This window comes from Simochromis diagramma, unplaced genomic scaffold, assembly GCF_900408965.1.
Source record: "Simochromis diagramma unplaced genomic scaffold, fSimDia1.1 OVJJ01000240.1, whole genome shotgun sequence".
Taxonomy (NCBI): Eukaryota; Metazoa; Chordata; class Actinopteri; order Cichliformes; family Cichlidae; genus Simochromis; species Simochromis diagramma.
This window is the reverse complement of record NW_024386957.1, coordinates 83,003-100,215: the sequence shown is the minus strand read 5'-3', so window position 1 is coordinate 100,215 and position 17,213 is coordinate 83,003. Positions and strand designations below refer to the sequence as shown.

The 17,213-nt window shown below is 42.1% G+C and overlaps 1 protein-coding gene and 3 gene segments (V, D, J or C); 1 reads left to right on the top strand and 3 right to left on the bottom strand.

Moving 5' to 3' along the window:
• Positions 1–3,339: 3,339 nt before the first annotated feature.
• LOC120737793 lies at positions 3,340–3,809 on the bottom strand (the record flags this gene model as incomplete). The annotated part of the segment is given in 2 exon segments: positions 3,340–3,650; positions 3,758–3,809. Coding segments are annotated over 2 exon segments (363 nt in total), but the record flags the coding sequence as incomplete, so codon positions are not given.
• A 5,293-nt stretch (positions 3,810–9,102) lies between these two features.
• On the bottom strand, positions 9,103–9,856 carry LOC120737790. The segment is given in 2 exon segments: positions 9,103–9,697; positions 9,805–9,856. Coding segments are annotated over 2 exon segments (384 nt in total).
• Positions 9,857–12,602: 2,746 nt separating this feature from the next.
• LOC120737791 lies at positions 12,603–13,081 on the bottom strand (the record flags this gene model as incomplete). The annotated part of the segment is given in 2 exon segments: positions 12,603–12,922; positions 13,030–13,081. Coding segments are annotated over 2 exon segments (372 nt in total), but the record flags the coding sequence as incomplete, so codon positions are not given.
• Positions 13,082–13,622: 541 nt separating this feature from the next.
• LOC120737783 lies at positions 13,623–16,953 on the top strand. The gene is made up of 2 exons (XM_040038646.1): positions 13,623–13,800; positions 14,104–16,953. Exon 2 carries the CDS (start codon positions 14,280–14,282, stop codon positions 16,923–16,925), a length of 2,646 nt encoding a protein of 881 aa, XP_039894580.1. The 5' UTR covers positions 13,623–13,800; positions 14,104–14,279; the 3' UTR covers positions 16,926–16,953.
• The last annotated feature ends 260 nt before the right edge of the window (positions 16,954–17,213 follow it).

Below are 17,213 nucleotides of genomic sequence, written 5' to 3'. Positions count from 1 at the left end.
CCTGAAGGTGCTGGGTCCCCTCCAGTGAGGAGCTGAAACAGGGGAAGGCCACGCTCATGTGTCTGGCCAACAAGGGGCTTCCCCTCAGACTGGAGTCTGTCCTGGAAGGTGGATGGCAGTGGCAGCATCAGCTGGGAGGAGAGCAGGAGCCCCGTGGTGCAGGAGAACGACGGCCTCTACAGCTGGAGCAGCACCCTGAGGCTCCCTGCAGACCACTGGATGAAGGTGGGCTCTGTGACCTGTGAGGCCACCCAGGGCTCCCAGACTCTCGTCTCAGAGCCACTGATGAGAGACCAGTGTTCCCAGTCCTGACCTGACTAACTGTGACTTTCATGCTGGTCTTACTTTCACACTCCTTTTTTTTTTTTCCAATTTCTTCTCTCATTTTTCATTGCTTTGTTTAAAATTTAAAGTTTGTTTAAAGTTTTAAAGAATAAAAAAATATCTATATTAAATAAGAACCGAGTCTTTGTCTTACTTTTGTGGTGATGTCAATATTAAACTCTAAATAATGATTTCCAGGGTTCTAATTGGAAACCAGTGTGCTATCTGTAGTCAATATGAGTCAGTAGAATTAAGTCACTTTCAATACATGAAGTAAAGCAAAGTTTATGTTAAAGAGTAAGTGCGAAGGGGAATTGAGAGACACTGCCATTACTAAGCAGGATATTAAAGACATTACATATATGCAAATTCATTGCATGCTGTGTAATGAAATGTTTCAGCATGTTGCAGTTTGTTGTATAAAACACTGACTGTGCAGGTGGAGCAGAAAAGCGCTGTATAAAAATGAGTCTATTCTCGTGATCAGTGTTGGGGTAGGTATTTTAAGAAGTCATTTAATATACAGAGTTTTTTTTGTTAAAAGTATTCAGTACGTTATTTTGGTGTGTTTTTTTCTGTAAAATCACCTGAAAACACAACATGTCATAACTGTCATTGAACAATATGAACTTGTAGGCTACAGTCTCTCACACCAACATAAATCCCTATCCTAACGACGACACACATATTTTCTTTCTCTTGGCATTTAGGTATATGAATACCTGTCAAGGGTCCTTGACATACAGGTCTCCGACTCGGAGGACAAAAATTAATGTCCTGTGTCTTAGGAGGGCAGGATTGCTTTGCTTTTTCATTATACGATGCTTCGCAGTATTAGTTTTGCCTAACAACCTGTTTTTGACTCCTAAATTGTCATTAATGCAACCGCTCTACATAACAGTGTAACTGATTATAAATCTTTATTCATGAACCTACACATTACGGTTTATTTACTAGTTGTATGTATTTTAACAGAGCAAGAGGTGACCACACGTTTGAAGAGCTGCTGGTCTTTATAACTGGGGCTGACTTACTTCCACCACTGGGGTCCTGCAACATAGACTTTTATGATCAGGAGTCGGGGATACGCATCGATGTGCAGCTTATCCCTGTATCTTTCCGAGACGTGTTTGCATACGAGGATCAATTTAAAGATCTTATGAACACTGCATTAAAAGCATTCCTGGGATTTGGAAAGCTGTAGCTGCATTTACATGAACTGATGCTGGAAAGCTGTGGTTAAAACCTGTGGCCTTTTGGGAGGAAGTTGTCTTATTCTAAGTGTTCTGAAATGGGATTGCTCCTGGGCTTCTTCAAAATTGTACATTTTAAAAGTGTTTAGTATAAAAGTTTTTTGTTTTTACAAATGTGACTGTATATAGTTGCATTTATAGTCCCGTTAAGACAGGTGGGGTATGCATGCAACAAGCCATGCACCAAAAAGTGATGCTCAGAAAATGCTTCAAGTATTGGAAGGAAAATAACAATTCATCTAGAAATGTTCTTTTGAAAGGTTGTTGTGCAGTCATGTTTAAGCTTTGTGTTGTTGTTTTAAATGTGCAATAGCTGCCTAACAAACTTTGAACTGAAAGACGCTGACTTTTGTAAAATAAAAGTATTGTAATGTCAGTTCTCATGGTGTCTTGTCTCTTTACAAATTAAAGTTGAGGCTCACCTGTTACTGTCAAATACTGGTGTTGGGATCCACTGACGAGGGCTGTTCAGTACACAGGTATGTGCTTAAGTCGAGGTAAATGGTTCAATAAATTCACCTTCATCTGTTCTCAAACTGAGAGCTCAAGATTCCATCTCAACTCAATTTGTTCAACTGCTTTCAGGAACAAAGCAGTTTTAACTCCTAAGTTTAAAGTCAGAGTTGGTTAACTCTGAGATTGGCAGCTGACCTTTGACTATAACCTGTTTAAATATTAATAACTCAATTTGAGGAATGTGAACATGTGTCAGTGCTATTATTAGAACACATACTAATATACACAGAGGGTAACGAGGGAATACACCACAGAAGGCAGACACAGCTGAACCTCATCAGACATGACGAATACACTCACACAGAACGCAGAATCCAAATAAAACAGGGAACCAGAGAATAGCTCTGAGACACGGGTTGACAGAACATAAGGAACAGAGGGACGAAGAAATGCGACTGGAAAACAGAAAATAAATGAAACGAATCATATTAATAATCAAAAACATGAATAGGAAGTCAACAGGTCTTTGGACCATGGCAGTGTTGAAGAGCAAAAAAGAGAAAATCTAAAAACCAGAGAAAGAAAAGATGGAAATTTGATCATTTGACTGATTTGGACTTAAAGTTTCTATTTGAAGTATTTGCTAAATTGTGCAGATAATTATGACTCACTGACTTTTGCTGAGTTCATTTGTTAGATTTTTTTCTTAAAGAAATATGATTTTTGATAATGATCGATATTTAGAAATTGAGATTTATTTGAGCTTGTATGAAGCAGAAGTCAAAGGTCACAAATGATTTGTTAAAAAAATGATATATTTCCAACTTTTTTTTCCTTTAGCAACAATGACATTTTCAGTGTGTGTGTGTGTGTGTGTGTGTGTGTGTGTGTGTTTGTGTGTTGGGTGTTAAAATGTCTAATATTTTCATAGGCGGGGCTTCTCACCTAATTATCTATGTCCTGATAAGGTTGCAAAAAAACAGGTTCTTATATCTCTAGTTGTGTTGCGTGTATAAGAACTTTGAAGTGAGATCTGTGCTCTGTGGCTCAAAACAGATTTTTTGACGTATTCAGCATCTCTCAGGGACAAGCGGAAAGTGGTGTCCCCATAGACCACCACCTGGGCTGGTTTGGAAAAAGTGTCCTTACAATACATAGAAACCCGTATAGGTGTGTGTGTGTGTGTGTGTGTGTCCTCAGTGAACTGTATCAGTCTCTGCAGTATCTTCCAGCTGCAGCAGTCACTTCAGTTTCTGTTCAGTCTGACTGAGGGAGGTTTTTGTACGACTGTTTTTCACTGTGTGAACACATACTGACTGTTAGGATAGTGAAAACTCTGACAGTAATAAACTGCTGCATCTTCAGCCTGGACTCCACTGATGGTCAGAGTGAAGTCAGAGTTTGATCCACTGCCTGTAAAACGAGCTGGAATCCCTGATACTCGAGTGCTAGCACCATAAATGAGCAGTTTAGGAACTCCTCCATCTTTCTGTTGGTACCAGGCTAAATGGTTGTTGTTATAAACATTCTGACTGGTCCTACACTTGATGCTCACAGATCCTCCCACAGCAGAGCTCACTGCTCCAGGCTGAGTCACTGTGTATTGTCCTCTGGACTCTGAGGACACAGAGACAAAAACATAAAGCAGCTTCATGGTTTTGTGGGCTTCATTTCAGAGGGACAGATGTTGATAGAGGAGAGGAGTTTGATTCTCTGGACTTTACCTGTGAAGCAGCAGCAGAGGAGAGTCCAGATGAGGACGCAGATCAAAGTCATGTTTTTGATGAGGAGGATTTCTGTGGCTTCTGTTGTGATGAAGGACAGCTGTCAGTCATCCAGTGTTCAACTCTCAGGACTATAAACTCTCCCAGAGCACTGGAGCATGGTGCTGCTGATGCAAAGTGCCTCTCTATGGAAATCATCTGACTGACTCCAGCATGATTACATAAGCAGTCATCACAGTGTGAATTCACGGGTGTCATGTCAATCGGCCAACATGTTTTGAGGAAGATGTAAAATGCTACAATTTAATATTTTTGGTCTTGGATCTTGGATGCACTTTCGAGGTTCAAGTATTTTTGTTTTTTTGTTTTTAGTCTTTATTTATTCCTTCATTCAGGAACTCTAAGTCTTCTCCCGATCTACAAACTGCTGCAGCAGATTAAAAACTGATTTAAACATCCATTCAGCTACCACTATAAAAGTCATGAATAACATCTTTAAGGCGATGAAACTTTTGGTGTGACTTTTCGACTGGACTGACCCCAACACTGACTTGGATCAGTTTCATGATGCTGTTTAGTAATAGATCAATCAAATTAACATAATCAAGATCTCAAAGTCAGTTTTCTATTGTTCTGATTGTAATTGAACAGATAAGGTGTGCACATTTTTCCCACAGTGATTTTTATTTTATTTCATGTAGTTTTTTTACCCGATGCTCAAAAGTAATTGAACGACTCTCTACTACAACCCATTCCATGGACAGACAGGACTTGTTTCCTCATTATTCCAAGATAAATTAAAAAGATAGAGTATTCTGAGTTCATGACGTCTAGAAAATCATCATTCAACTTAAAAACTAAAACAAACATGTTCAGATTGGTTAAACACTGTGTGTCCTAGCATCATCTCTGGCATTTTTGTTAGACTTGCTGAAGCTTGGCTGTGTTTCTTTGACCTGCATGAAACTTGCACAGGGCTGAAATATGGAATGGCGACCGCTGTCTAGCACATGTGTCTTGAATGTGTCAACCGTTGGCTTATGCACATTACCTAGGCACACCTCCCCTATCACCACCCAGCCTAGATCGAGACGTTGTGCAAAGGGAGCGTTGTGTGGCCCGTTAACTTGCTGCCTGACCTTGTGTGCTCTAAGCACGTCTCTCCCGAGCGGCAGGAGTATCTCTGCTTCTGGGTCTAGATCGGGGATGTGTTTGGCTATATGGTGGAGATGAGGATGATGCAAAACTGCACCTGGTGTTGGGGTTTCAGCTCGATTGTTAGGGATTTCAGGGCACTCAAGGAGTGGTGGAAGAGGTATGAGAACGTTGCCGTTCAACGACTCTATCTGGAATCCTTCTGCCTTCCTGCCATACGTTTCGATGATGGTATAAGAGTGGTTTGTTCTCCACACCAAACAGCTCAAAGAACTCTGGCCTGGCTAAAGAGCAATTGCTCTGGTCGTCCAGAATTACATAAGCTTTAATGGCTTTGTGTTTTGAATGTTTGGGGTAGACCTTTGCAAGGCAGATCTTAGAGCAAGAACGACCCCACTGGCCGGGGCCACAAACCTCTGATAGACTTGTTGGTGTTAAAGCTCTTCATAGGTAATCTTTCTGGTTTTGTGGGGTTTGCACCGTTGCTTTGACGAATAAAGCTGGGGTCATTTCGCTTCTTTGCCTCATGACAGACAAAGTTACAAAAGTAACTAAAGGGAGGGAAGCAGCCGTTATTCTCCTCTTTGTACCATGACCCAGATGACACCCACTTCTCCTGGAGCCCATATGGGAGCTTGTCTACTATGGGTCCAATACCTCTGGAGGTGTCTAGATATGATAGCCCAGTGAGGTATCCATCCTCCTTGGCACCTTGTATCTCCATAAGCAAATCCCCAAAATCACGTAATCTGATGTAATCTTTGGCTGCAATTTTTGGAAAACTGTCAAGTCTCTGAAACAGCGACTGCTCGATCATCTCAGGGGCGCCATAGCAGTCATTCAACCTCTCCCATGCCTTGCGCAGAGCCAAACCGGCATTATTCACATGCTCAGTGCATGTGAATAATGCCGGTTTGCATCTTATTTGCTGTCCAGACTCTTTTCCTAACCATTTGGTCATGAGGTCTAATTCTTGTGTTTCTGTAAGTTGAACCTCAGCCACAGCGTTAGTGAATGAGGACCGCCATGCACGGAAATTCTCTGGCTTATCATCAAATTGGTACAGTCCTGACGTAACGAGATCACATTGCGCCAAATATTGTGCCAGAGGGTCTGGTGGTTGTGACACGCTCACTGGAAGCATATGCTGGGGTGTTTGTGATTGAACACCTATATACGTGCGAGGGTTTGTCCTTTCGACGTCGGTCTTCGACTCAGCTCTGGTCAGTTTAGACAGGTTTGTTGTGGGTGGATGTGTCCCATTATCTGCTTCAGGCTTGGGCTTGCTATTGCTATGTTGGAATTCCGCTAAGCTTGCAGGTGGATGCCATGTTCTGAAACTGTCTTGTGATTCTGCACGGTCTACAGATTTAACAGGTGGGACAGATACTGGTGCAAAGGTAGACTGATTCTGATCATTTTGAGAGCAAACATATTCACTAATACGTTGCAATCTAAGCCTGTCTTCTGACTCAGATTTCACATTTTCTACATTTCCATGCATTTCTGCTACATCTTCTAACACCTTCAGCGATGGCTGCGTCTGCTTCACGATTAAATGTTAGCACTTCCATCTCTGTATCAATTCTAGCGGCTTCCAACTGATTTTGAGCTTCTCTAGTTTTCCTTTCTGCTTCTCTAGCAGCCTTTTCCAGTTTTAATTTAGCCTCCTGGCTAGCATATGATGCTCGTACCTTAGCAGCTTCTGCTTTAGCCCTGGCACGAGCCGCACTTACAGATGATGCTGATGTCACGTTGCTCCTGGTATTTGATACCGATGACTTGTTGCTTGCTGCCATCACGAACACGTAGGACCATTGAGTGCCGCCTTTTCACTGTAGTGTTCTGTTGCAGAGTGTAGCAACTCTGATCAAACACCAAGCTAAACCTCTGTCAATGAATACATGAGTCCAAGTAGAGTTGACTTTTTCCTCAGAATCTTCATTTGACAAACGGTGAAAACTGTAGTTGAAAAGAAATACAGAATAGAAAAAATGATCGTTTACATAAATATTGCATCACGAAATAACTCAAAATGTGACCTTACACCTTCGTGTTAGCTTTAGCAATAGTAATGATCATCAAAACTGCCTTTTTTTTAACATGTACAAATCATCCTCCATGAATCACAAATAAAATATAATTTTTAACAAATACCGCTATTTATGCCTTTTTAACACCTTCATCATGAAATATATACACTTACGGCGTTGCCTGAACAATGTTCCCAAGTGGATGGCTGTGGATAAGCCTCAGAGCAAGACTGCATGTCACTCTCCCTCTTAGAGCAACCAGGAAGAGGAATTAAAAAGGAAATGAAGCAATACAGGTAACCCACCAGGAAGTGAGGTTATTAGCAAGTTCACCTTCAAAATTAAAGCTTCTTAACATTTTTAACTCTTTTTACTGTTCTTTTTAACTTAAATACATACAAAAGAATTATTTTGAAGCAAACATTAAAGATAAATGACATAAATGCCTTTGAGGCATCACAAACAGAGATTGGAAAAACTTTAAGACTTTAGAATTGAAAGTTAAGAAAAAACAAAAACTTTACCACAAATTAAACAATACAAATGGATGAGTCTAAAAAACACTGTCTTGGAGGGAGTTGTACTATAGACAAAGTCGACTATTAAGAGACACCTTCATGAAAGAAAACTCTTGCTAATTGCAAACGACTGGTTACACTCAAGGACTTGAAGACTGGATAACACTTTACCAGAAAAAGACTTAAAAGGCACAGTTCCGATGAAGCTTTATCAGTATGATGAAATATGAAATGTGCACAGCTTTACTCTCTGCTCACATTCAACCAAGTGCTGCAACACTGATTAGACTGCACTTCACAGTTCAAATGGATAATGGCCCAAAGAAAACTCTAAAAACCACCCAAGACTTTCTCATGCAAAGAAGTAGAAACTTCTTCAATGGTCAAGTCACCTTATTTCATCTCAACAGAGCATGCTCTCCTGTTATTAAATACTAAACTGAATGCAGACAGACACACAAACAAGCAGAAACTGAATTTGGACTCAGTAAAGGCCTAGTGGAGCATCTCAAGGGAAGGCACAGAGAATTTGGTGCTCTCCATGTCTTCAAGGCATTAGGTAGTGATGGTCTACAGAGGGTTTCCATCCAAATATTTTTTTTTAAATTACCACATTTAAAGTTATTTTGGCTTTTCCAAATAAATGTGGGAATCTGAAAATGAGGGACAATCTCTAAATATAACTGTGTTTTGTAAATAGCTGATACATAATTGAACCATCACTATATCGTATGCCCTTCAAAGATAAGGAGTTATGTGGGCCTTAAGGGTCACTTCAGTCACAACTATTTTTTTAGTGGAAATGTGTCCATTTAGTCCAGCGCATGGTGTTGTTTGTCATTGATCTTTAATATTTTTTTTAATATCTCCTATTTTGCAGAACTTTGAATGTGAACATATAAAGCTTAAAAATCATTATTCAAAATTGTTGTACTTTCTATGCACAGGTTTAATTAAGTTTAGGTCAGCAGGGACGAAAAGGAGACGACCACAATAATCATAGAAGATGGCCCTCCCCAGAGGGCGACGTCGCGGAGCGCTCCGAGTCAAATTACTAATTATTACTTTTCTTTTCCTCACTACTCTATTGTGTTGAGTTAAGACAAACACTGTAAAAGCTTTCTACAATTGGGCATCGTTGCCCAATTTCAGAAATGGGCAAGGACACGTTTGCGATCTCTCTACTTGAGCAAAGCATCCCGTGGACCCTCCAGGGATGCTGCTAGAAGTTCGGTGTTGTACGGCCCAACAGTAACAGACTGTGGAGATCCCCATAGCTGCTGATGGCAGCACAGATAGGTACGTTTCCACCACGCTGACCAGGCAGTTCAATAATGGCATGCTGACCTATGACATTGCAACCTTTTTTTTCCTTTTTGCTAGATTCAACATGTATGTTGTCTTCTATAATCCACTGCTGTATTTCATGCAGTCGAACTGCATTATTCTGACGGACCATATCCACAATAAGTGTCTCTTTCCTCATTGCCTTGCCAAACAAAAAGTGGGCACATCTTTTTTTCTTCTTCTTCTTCTTTTCCAGAATTCTAAGAAAAAAGTCAGAATTCTGAATTTTTCTCAGAATTAAGGAAAATAAGGAAAAAAAGAAAAGATGTGCCCACTTTTTTTTTTTTTTTTCCAGGGTTCAATCTTTAAAAACATGATTTTTTTGTAAGGATGCATTAGGAAATTTCCTCTTTTTTGGACATATCCTCATTTAAATAAAGAAGCATTATTGACATTTTCACTCTATCACAACTCTGCGTGTGTGTGTGTGTGTGTGTGTGTGTGTGTGTGTGTGTCCTCAGTGAACTGTATCAGTCTCTGCAGTATCTTCCAGCTGCAGCAGTCACTTCAGTTTCTGTTCAGTCTGACTGAGGGAGGTTTTTGTACGACTGTTTTTCACTGTGTGATCACCCACTGACTGTTAGGATAGTGCTGACCTACACAGTAATAAACTGCTGCATCTTCAGCCTGGACTCCACTGATGGTCAGAGTGAAGTCAGAGTTTGATCCACTGCCTGTAAAACGAGCTGGAATCCCTGATTCTCGAATGCTAGCATGGTAAATGAGCAGTTTAGGAACTCCTCCATCTTTCTGTTGGTACCAGGCTAAAAGATGAGAACTGCCAGAAACATAAACATTCTGACTGGTCCTACACTTGATGTTCACAGTTCCTCCCACAGCAGAGCTCACTGCTCCAGGCTGAGTCACTGTGATCTGTCCTCTGGACTCTGAGGACACAGAGACAAAAACATAAAGCAGCTTCATGGTTTTGTGGGCTTCATTTCAGAGGGACAGATGTTGATAGAGGAGAGGAGTTTGATTCTCTGGACTTTACCTGTGAAGCAGCAGCAGAGGAGAGTCCAGATGAGGACGCAGATCAAAGTCATGTTTTTGATGAGGAGGATTTCTGTGGCTTCTGTTGTGATGAAGGACAGCTGTCAGTCATCCAGTGTTCATCTCTCAGGACTATAAACTCTCCCAGAGCACTGGAGCATGGTGCTGCTGATGCAAAGTGCCTCTATGGAAATCATCTGACTCTCCAACAGGACTGCATAATTAGTCTTTGCAATGTGAATTCACAGGTTTTCAACATGTTTTGAGATGTAACTGGGTTGGTAGTTTTTTTGTTTGTTATTATTTTATTTATTAATTCATATATTATCTCTAAGTCTGCTCAATCTGGTAATGTGGATTAAAAGCAGAATTAAACATTCATTCAGCTACTGCTATAAAAGTGATCAATGACACCATTGAGGCAATGAACCTTTTGGTGTGACTTTTTTCCTAGACTGACTCCAACACAGACTTGGACCAGGCTCATAATGCTGTTTAATAATGGATCAATCAAATTAACATACCACTGAATAAAGGTCTCAAAGTCAGTTTTCTAAAATCTGGAATGTATTTGAACAGACTGCCACAAGGATACGTCTTTGTTTTTTAAAGCCATTTCATGGACAGATAAGACCTGTTAATTAAACACATGATTGATTGATTTTAAGTAAAATAATTGCATGTATTGTTAATTAATTACTATCCATATGAGGTCCAAAGAGATCATCACCACAGGAAATAACAAAATAAACATAAGAGCAGAAACTTTAGGACTGTCCGAATCAACCACCTGGTTCATTCGTAAAAGGAATAAATGCATTGGACAGCACGATACTAAAAAGGCCTGAAAAACCACAGAAGAAAACTAAAACTGATAATGACAGAATGCTTAGTTAAGAAAAAAAAAACATTCCCTTGGAGAACTTGGATGCAGTTCTCCTTGGTCGCTCAGCACTCAGTGACGCTGACACTGCTTTGCACCTAACAGCTTAAAGGCCAGGGTCCTCAGTTCCCCCTTGGGACCTGGACCTTGTCCTTGGCGCCCTCCATTTGAGCCCCTGGAAAGTGCTGAGTTGAAGTGGCTATCGCTTAAGACTGCCTTCTTTCTGGCCCTAACTTCCACCAGATGAATTAGTGAGCTGGAGGCGCTGTCGGTCCACAGTGACTGTTGTAGGTGGCTGCCAGATGGGAAGGGGGTGGTCCTCCGGCCCAACCCTGCCTTCTTGAAGAAAGCCCTCTCGGACTTCCACCTCTCTCATTCAGTTGAGCTGCACTCAGCTCCCACTGAAGGTTTGGACTAAGAGGCTGCTGGCTCTGTGGCCCGTCCGAGCTGCGGCACTGTATGTTGCATGTACCCACTCGATTCGGACAACGGACCAGCTGTTAGTTTCATTCCATCCCGGGATTCTGGGAAGCCCCCAGTCCAAGTCATCAGCTGTGTCAGCCTGACTGTACTGAGAGTAATTAATAGTAATTAATACTGTTGGATTTGAAGGTAAAATCCACAGACTGAACTTGTGGCCTTCACGTTTCTACCCCTCTTATGATCGAAAATCATGTGGGTCATATGTGTGTGTGTTTATTTGGGTGACTCTGTCATGGTCCTGGGTCATGTGACCCAGGATTCTGAGTTTCTTGATGTTTTCTTATTCCTTTCAGTCTAGTTTCATTTCAGTTTATCGAGTTACATTCTGTCACGCCTGGGTTACAGTTTTAATTCATGATTTTTCAAGCTCCCCATTTGTCTCATCCCTGTGTGAAGTTTTCTGTGTTAAGTCTTCGTGTGTTTATCTGTCATGTTTCATGTCCAAGTTTTCTTTGTTTGTCTAGTTCCAGTCATGTCTGGGTCTCGTTATGTTTCCCGTTTTATTTTGAAGGATCCTTGTGTTTTGTGTTTATTGTATTTAGCTTCACGTCCCCTGTCCTGTCATTATGTTAATTGTTGTCAGCTGTTTCCCATGTGATTCCGCTTCCCCTGATCATTCCTTATGTGTACTTAATCCGTGTGTTTCTGCTCAGTCGGTGTCAGATCGTCTGTTAACCTCACCACAGTCTTCATAGGTTTACCTCATTGTTTCGCTGTGTGTCCTAGTTTACTCAGTGTTCATAGTTTTGTTGTAGTTCTTTCACTGAGTGTCACAGCCTTCTGTTAACACAGTGTTCATCGTCTCCTTAGTTTCCCTAGTTTTATGTTTTTTCTTCTGCAATAAAGGCTCGCTTTATTTTTGAAACTACGTTTTGTCTCCACCGTGTCTGCATCTGGGTCTACCTCATTCTTCACACCGGCGCACCCCTCCGTGACAGACTCTTCCCATCAGAGGATGTATGTGTGGGTGTTTCTCTCTCGTCCCTCACAGGTGCCTGCTGAGTGGTTGGGTTGACTGATTCCTGTTCCCAAACTGTGTACAGAAATCTGTACATTACAGAGAGTGCAAGCATGCACATTTTTTGTTTTCATCAGCCAAAAAGTTTACTGATCCTTGAGAAAATTATGTAACTTTAATAAATATATGTTATAACTAGGGACCGAAAGTGCTTAAAATCTCAGAGAAGCGGTGTAGGTGAGGTAGAAAGTCATTAGGATTACATGTTACATATCACACATTGACTCACTTTGTCTTAGATAAGTGTATGTGTGTGTGTGTGTGTGTGTGTGTGTGTGTGTGTGTGTGTGTGTGTGTGTGTGTCCTCAGTGAACTGTATCAGTCTCTGCAGTATCTTCCAGCTGCAGCAGTCACTTCAGTTTCTGTTCAGTCTGACTGAGGGAGGTTTTTGTACGACTGTTTTTCACTGTGTGAACACATGCTGACTGTTAGGATAGTGAAAACTCTGACAGTAATAAACTGCTGCATCTTCAGCCTGGACTCCACTGATGGTCAGAGTGAAGTCAGAGTTTGATCCACTGCCTGTAAAACGAGCTGGAATCCCTGATATTCTCTCATGAGCACGCTTAATGAGCAGTTTAGGAACGTCTCCATCTTTCTGTTGGTACCAGGCTAAATGGTGATAGTTGCTAGAAACATAAACATTCTGACTGGTCCTACACTTGATGCTCACAGATCCTCCCACAGCAGAGCTCACTGCTCCAGGCTGAGTCACTGTATATTGTCCTCTGGACTCTGAGGACACAGAGACAAAAACATAAAGCAGCTTCATGGTTTTGTGGGCTTCATTTCAGAGGGACAGATGTTGATAGAGGAGAGGAGTTTGATTCTCTGGACTTTACCTGTGAAGCAGCAGCAGAGGAGAGTCCAGATGAGGACGCAGATCAAAGTCATGTTTTTGATGAGGAGGATTTCTGTGGCTTCTGTTGTGATGAAGGACAGCTGTCAGTCATCCAGTGTTCAACTCTCAGGACTATAAACTCTCCCAGAGCACTGGAGCATGGTGCTGCTGATGCAAAGTGCCTCTATGGAAATGATCTGACTGAAAACAACAAGTAGTTGGATCAAATAGTCGATGCTGTTTATCAATTAATCAGTCAGTTTATGAAAATGTTTTCTTTCTTGTGTTTTAGGACACATCCAGACATTGATGGATGTGTGGGATTTTTAAATTTGGGTATTTTCTGCAATCTTTTACAAAAACATGTCCATTGACTGAGAAAGGCAAGAAAATGTTTCATGATCAAACCAGAGCAGTACTTTGTGATATAACCCCAAGTGTTGCCAAATGCCAACAAAACATGCAAACAATGTCTGAAGATAAAGGCTCAGACATTCGTCCTTGTAAGACAAAATCTGATTTCCTCTTGTTCACTTAAAAAAAAAGAAGAAAAGAAATGTTGTACTTGTCTACTCAAACACATGAACAGAGTGTGCTGCCACTGCTGGGGTGCAGTAGCTCCACCACCCCACTAGGGGGAGGAAGCGGGTTTGTGTACTCAAGTTTCTCTAGTAAATATAGGAAAAGTTCATGGAGTCTGGCCAAGTTGATACCAGCACACAAAATATTAGCTCTGAAGTTGGCTGTACTGGAGCATGAGAAATATATGCTTGTAAGTACGATTATATTCTGTGTTCATGTTAAGCATGTGATGTAAAATGGGTTGTTGACTCTCATATTTGAAGCCGGCATGTTAGCTGCACTGCCGATGCTAATTGTGTTAGCATGTCAATAGGAAATTCCATTGTGTGTAAGCATCAAGCTAGCGGGATTTGGAGTTAACATGTTTTCATTTATTTTTCTTGGTTATACCAGCTATAGTTCAAGTTGCTAAGTCTTCAGTCTGTACTTTGTAATGTGAGAAATATATTATGTTCCAGATGTATGTTTTAATATGCTTTTCTTATGTTTGTAGTTTTACAGTGCCTTCATTAGGGAGACAAATAAACCCTGCAATGAGAACTGGAAGCCTTTGCCTCTCCTTTTGAAGAACTGTTTATCTATCTGCCAAACTGGGCATCAACGTACAGGGAGGGCAGAACAGTAAAAAAGCATCATTCTCATCAGCCAGATAGTTCTCTAAAAGAAAGGATGGATGAGACACTGGAAACAAGGTCAAAAGTGTCCAGTTCTTTACGTTCCAGCCAGCTTACATCATCATCTACTGCTGCCGCCAGAGCACGAGCAAAAGCAGAAGCTGCCCGTGCTCAGCTCTCCTTTGCTAAGCAGGAAGCCAGCATCCTAAAACAACAGGCCGAGCAGCTTAAAAAGAAAGCAGATCTGGATGCAGAGCTACACGTACTCAAATCGCAGAAGGCAGCTGCAGCAGCCCTAGCTGAGGCTCAAGCTTGGGAAGCATCTGTGCAAGAGAGTGAGCACCCACAACAGCCCCAGCTGGACGGCATGCAGCAAATCAGCCCATTAGAACGAGTCCAAGAGTATGTGCAGCAACAGTCAGAACTCGGCGACGATCTGCAGACTCCACAAGTTAATCATCCAGAACTCCTATCTTCTCTGGTGGCACAGCCAGCCACGGCCATCGATGCAACACCAAAAGCTCACAAGGAACCAAGTATCCATCAGCCCAGTAGGAGCAACAACCAAGAATTCACACCTTTGCCAGTCTTCCATGCTTTGAGCCCAAAGAGAGAATCTTGCAACTGGAGCTATGGAGGCGAGCCAGCAAACTATGATCGATATCACCATCCTCAGTCTAAGGTATGGACACCCACACCTGTAAGGAGTAGTCATGCTGACACGTCTGATCTAACGAGATACCTGATACGGAAAGAGATGATCAGCTCAGGCCTGCTGAGGTTTGATGATCGACCAGAAAATTACTGGGCTTGGAAGGCTTCCTTTCTAAGTTCAATTCAAGATCTGGGTGTAACACCTCAAGAAGAGCTAGACCTGCTATCCAAATGGCTCGGGCCACAATCAGCAGCACAAGCCAAGCGAGTCAGGGCTGCGTACATAAACAATCCCACTGCAGGTCTTCAGATGGTGTGGCAGAGACTCGAAGAGTGTTTTGGCGCACCAGAAGTCATTGAACATGCACTTTTAAAGAAAATCCAGGATTTACCGAAGCTGACGAACAGAGACAACCAGCGTTTGAGAGAGTTGGGGGATCTTCTGCTAGAACTTCATGCTGCAAAGACAAGCGGTCATCTCCCAGGCCTTTCACACCTCGATACAGCCCACGGGGTGAATCCGATTCTGGAAAAACTCCCATACAACCTTCAGGAGAAGTGGGTTGCAGCTGCCTCGAGGTTCAAGAGAGAGAATGCAGTGTCTTATCCTCCATTTTCCTTTTTTGTGAAACTTGTGAACGAAGAAGCTAAAATTCGTAATGACCCGAGTTTTTCGTGTGTAACCGGTGCCAACGCCAACAATCCTAGAATCGAGACAATGACACAACAGAAGTATCGTTCACATGTCTCTGCTAAGAGGACGGAGATAGCAAGTAATCTGGCAGCCAGCCCAAACGTTCCTACAGGCAAGAACAACTTGGACCCCGATAAACAGTGTCCACTACACTGCAAGCCTTACCCTCTCAGAAAATGCCGTCTTTTCAAAAGTAAGACCCTGGAAGAAAGAAAGGCATACTTAAAGGACAAGAACATTTGTTTCAAGTGTTGTTCTTCTGTGCAGCACATGGCCAAAGATTGTCCTAAATCAGTGCAGTGCACAGATTGTGGTAGTGAAAGACATATCACCGCACTACACCCCAATCCTCGTCCTCAAAATGCAGAGAGCCTGGTGGCTAGTGAAGGGTATGGCGGGGAGGAAAGAGAAGGAGAAGCAAGTGTGGCTGACGTGACATCAAAATGCACAGAAGTATGCGGAGACTCAGTTGGTTCAAGGTCATGCTCTAAGATATGTTTGGTCAGAGTGTATCCTGCTGGGCAACCAGAGAAAGCTGTCAAGGTGTATGCTGTTCTAGACGAACAAAGCAATCGCTCCTTGGCTAAAACATACTTTTTTGACATCTTCAGCATTGAAGGACAGCTTGAGCCGTATACACTGAAAACATGCTCAGGTGTTGTGGAGATAGCAGGGAGACGAGCCCGTGACTTCATTTTGGAGTCCCTTGATGGCACCACTCAGCTTCCCCTGCCTACTCTCATTGAGTGCGATATGATACCTGATGATAGGACGGAAATCCCATCCCCAGAAGTCACTCATTTCTACCCACATCTGAAGGCAATCAAGGGAAAAATCTCAGAAATTGATCCAGAAGCGGACATCCTCCTTCTCCTTGGCAGAGACATTCTGCGTGTGCACAAAGTCAGAGAACAGCATAATGGTCTCCATAATGAACCATATGCTCAACGACTCGACCTTGGTTGGGTGATCGTAGGGGAAGTGTGTCTGGGAGAAGTGCATAAGACATCCAACATCTGTGTATACAAGACCAACATTCTACCAAATGGACGAGCTTCACTCTTGAGTGCATGTCCAAACAATATGCTAGTCAAAGAAAAGCTTGGTTGTCACACCTCGAACCTAAGTCTTCAAAGCTCTGCACAACACTTGAAAAGTAAGGAAAGTGAGTTTGCCAGTCAGGTGTTTCAAAGGACACAACATGATGACGTCCCGGCAATGTCAATCGATGACGAGAGTTTCTTGAAGACATTGATGAACAAGTCTATAAAGACAGTTACAATACTTGGGTTTCCCCATTACCCTTTCGGTCACCACGAAACCACCTTCCCAATAACAGACCTCAAGCTTTAAAGCGTCTTGCATCTCTTCGGAGAACTCTGGAGAAAAAACCACAAATGAGGAAACACTTCATCGATTTCATGCAAAGAATGTTTGTTGAAAAGCAAGCAGAGCCGGCCCCTCCATTAAAAGAAGGTGAGGAAAGGTGGTATCTACCAATATTTGGGGTTTACCACCCACAAAAACCTGACCAGATAAGGGTAGTGTTCGATTCAAGTGCCAAACATGAAGGGGTTTCCCTCAATGATGTGCTCCTGAGTGGACCCGACTTGAACAACACTCTCCTTGGGGTTCTGATCC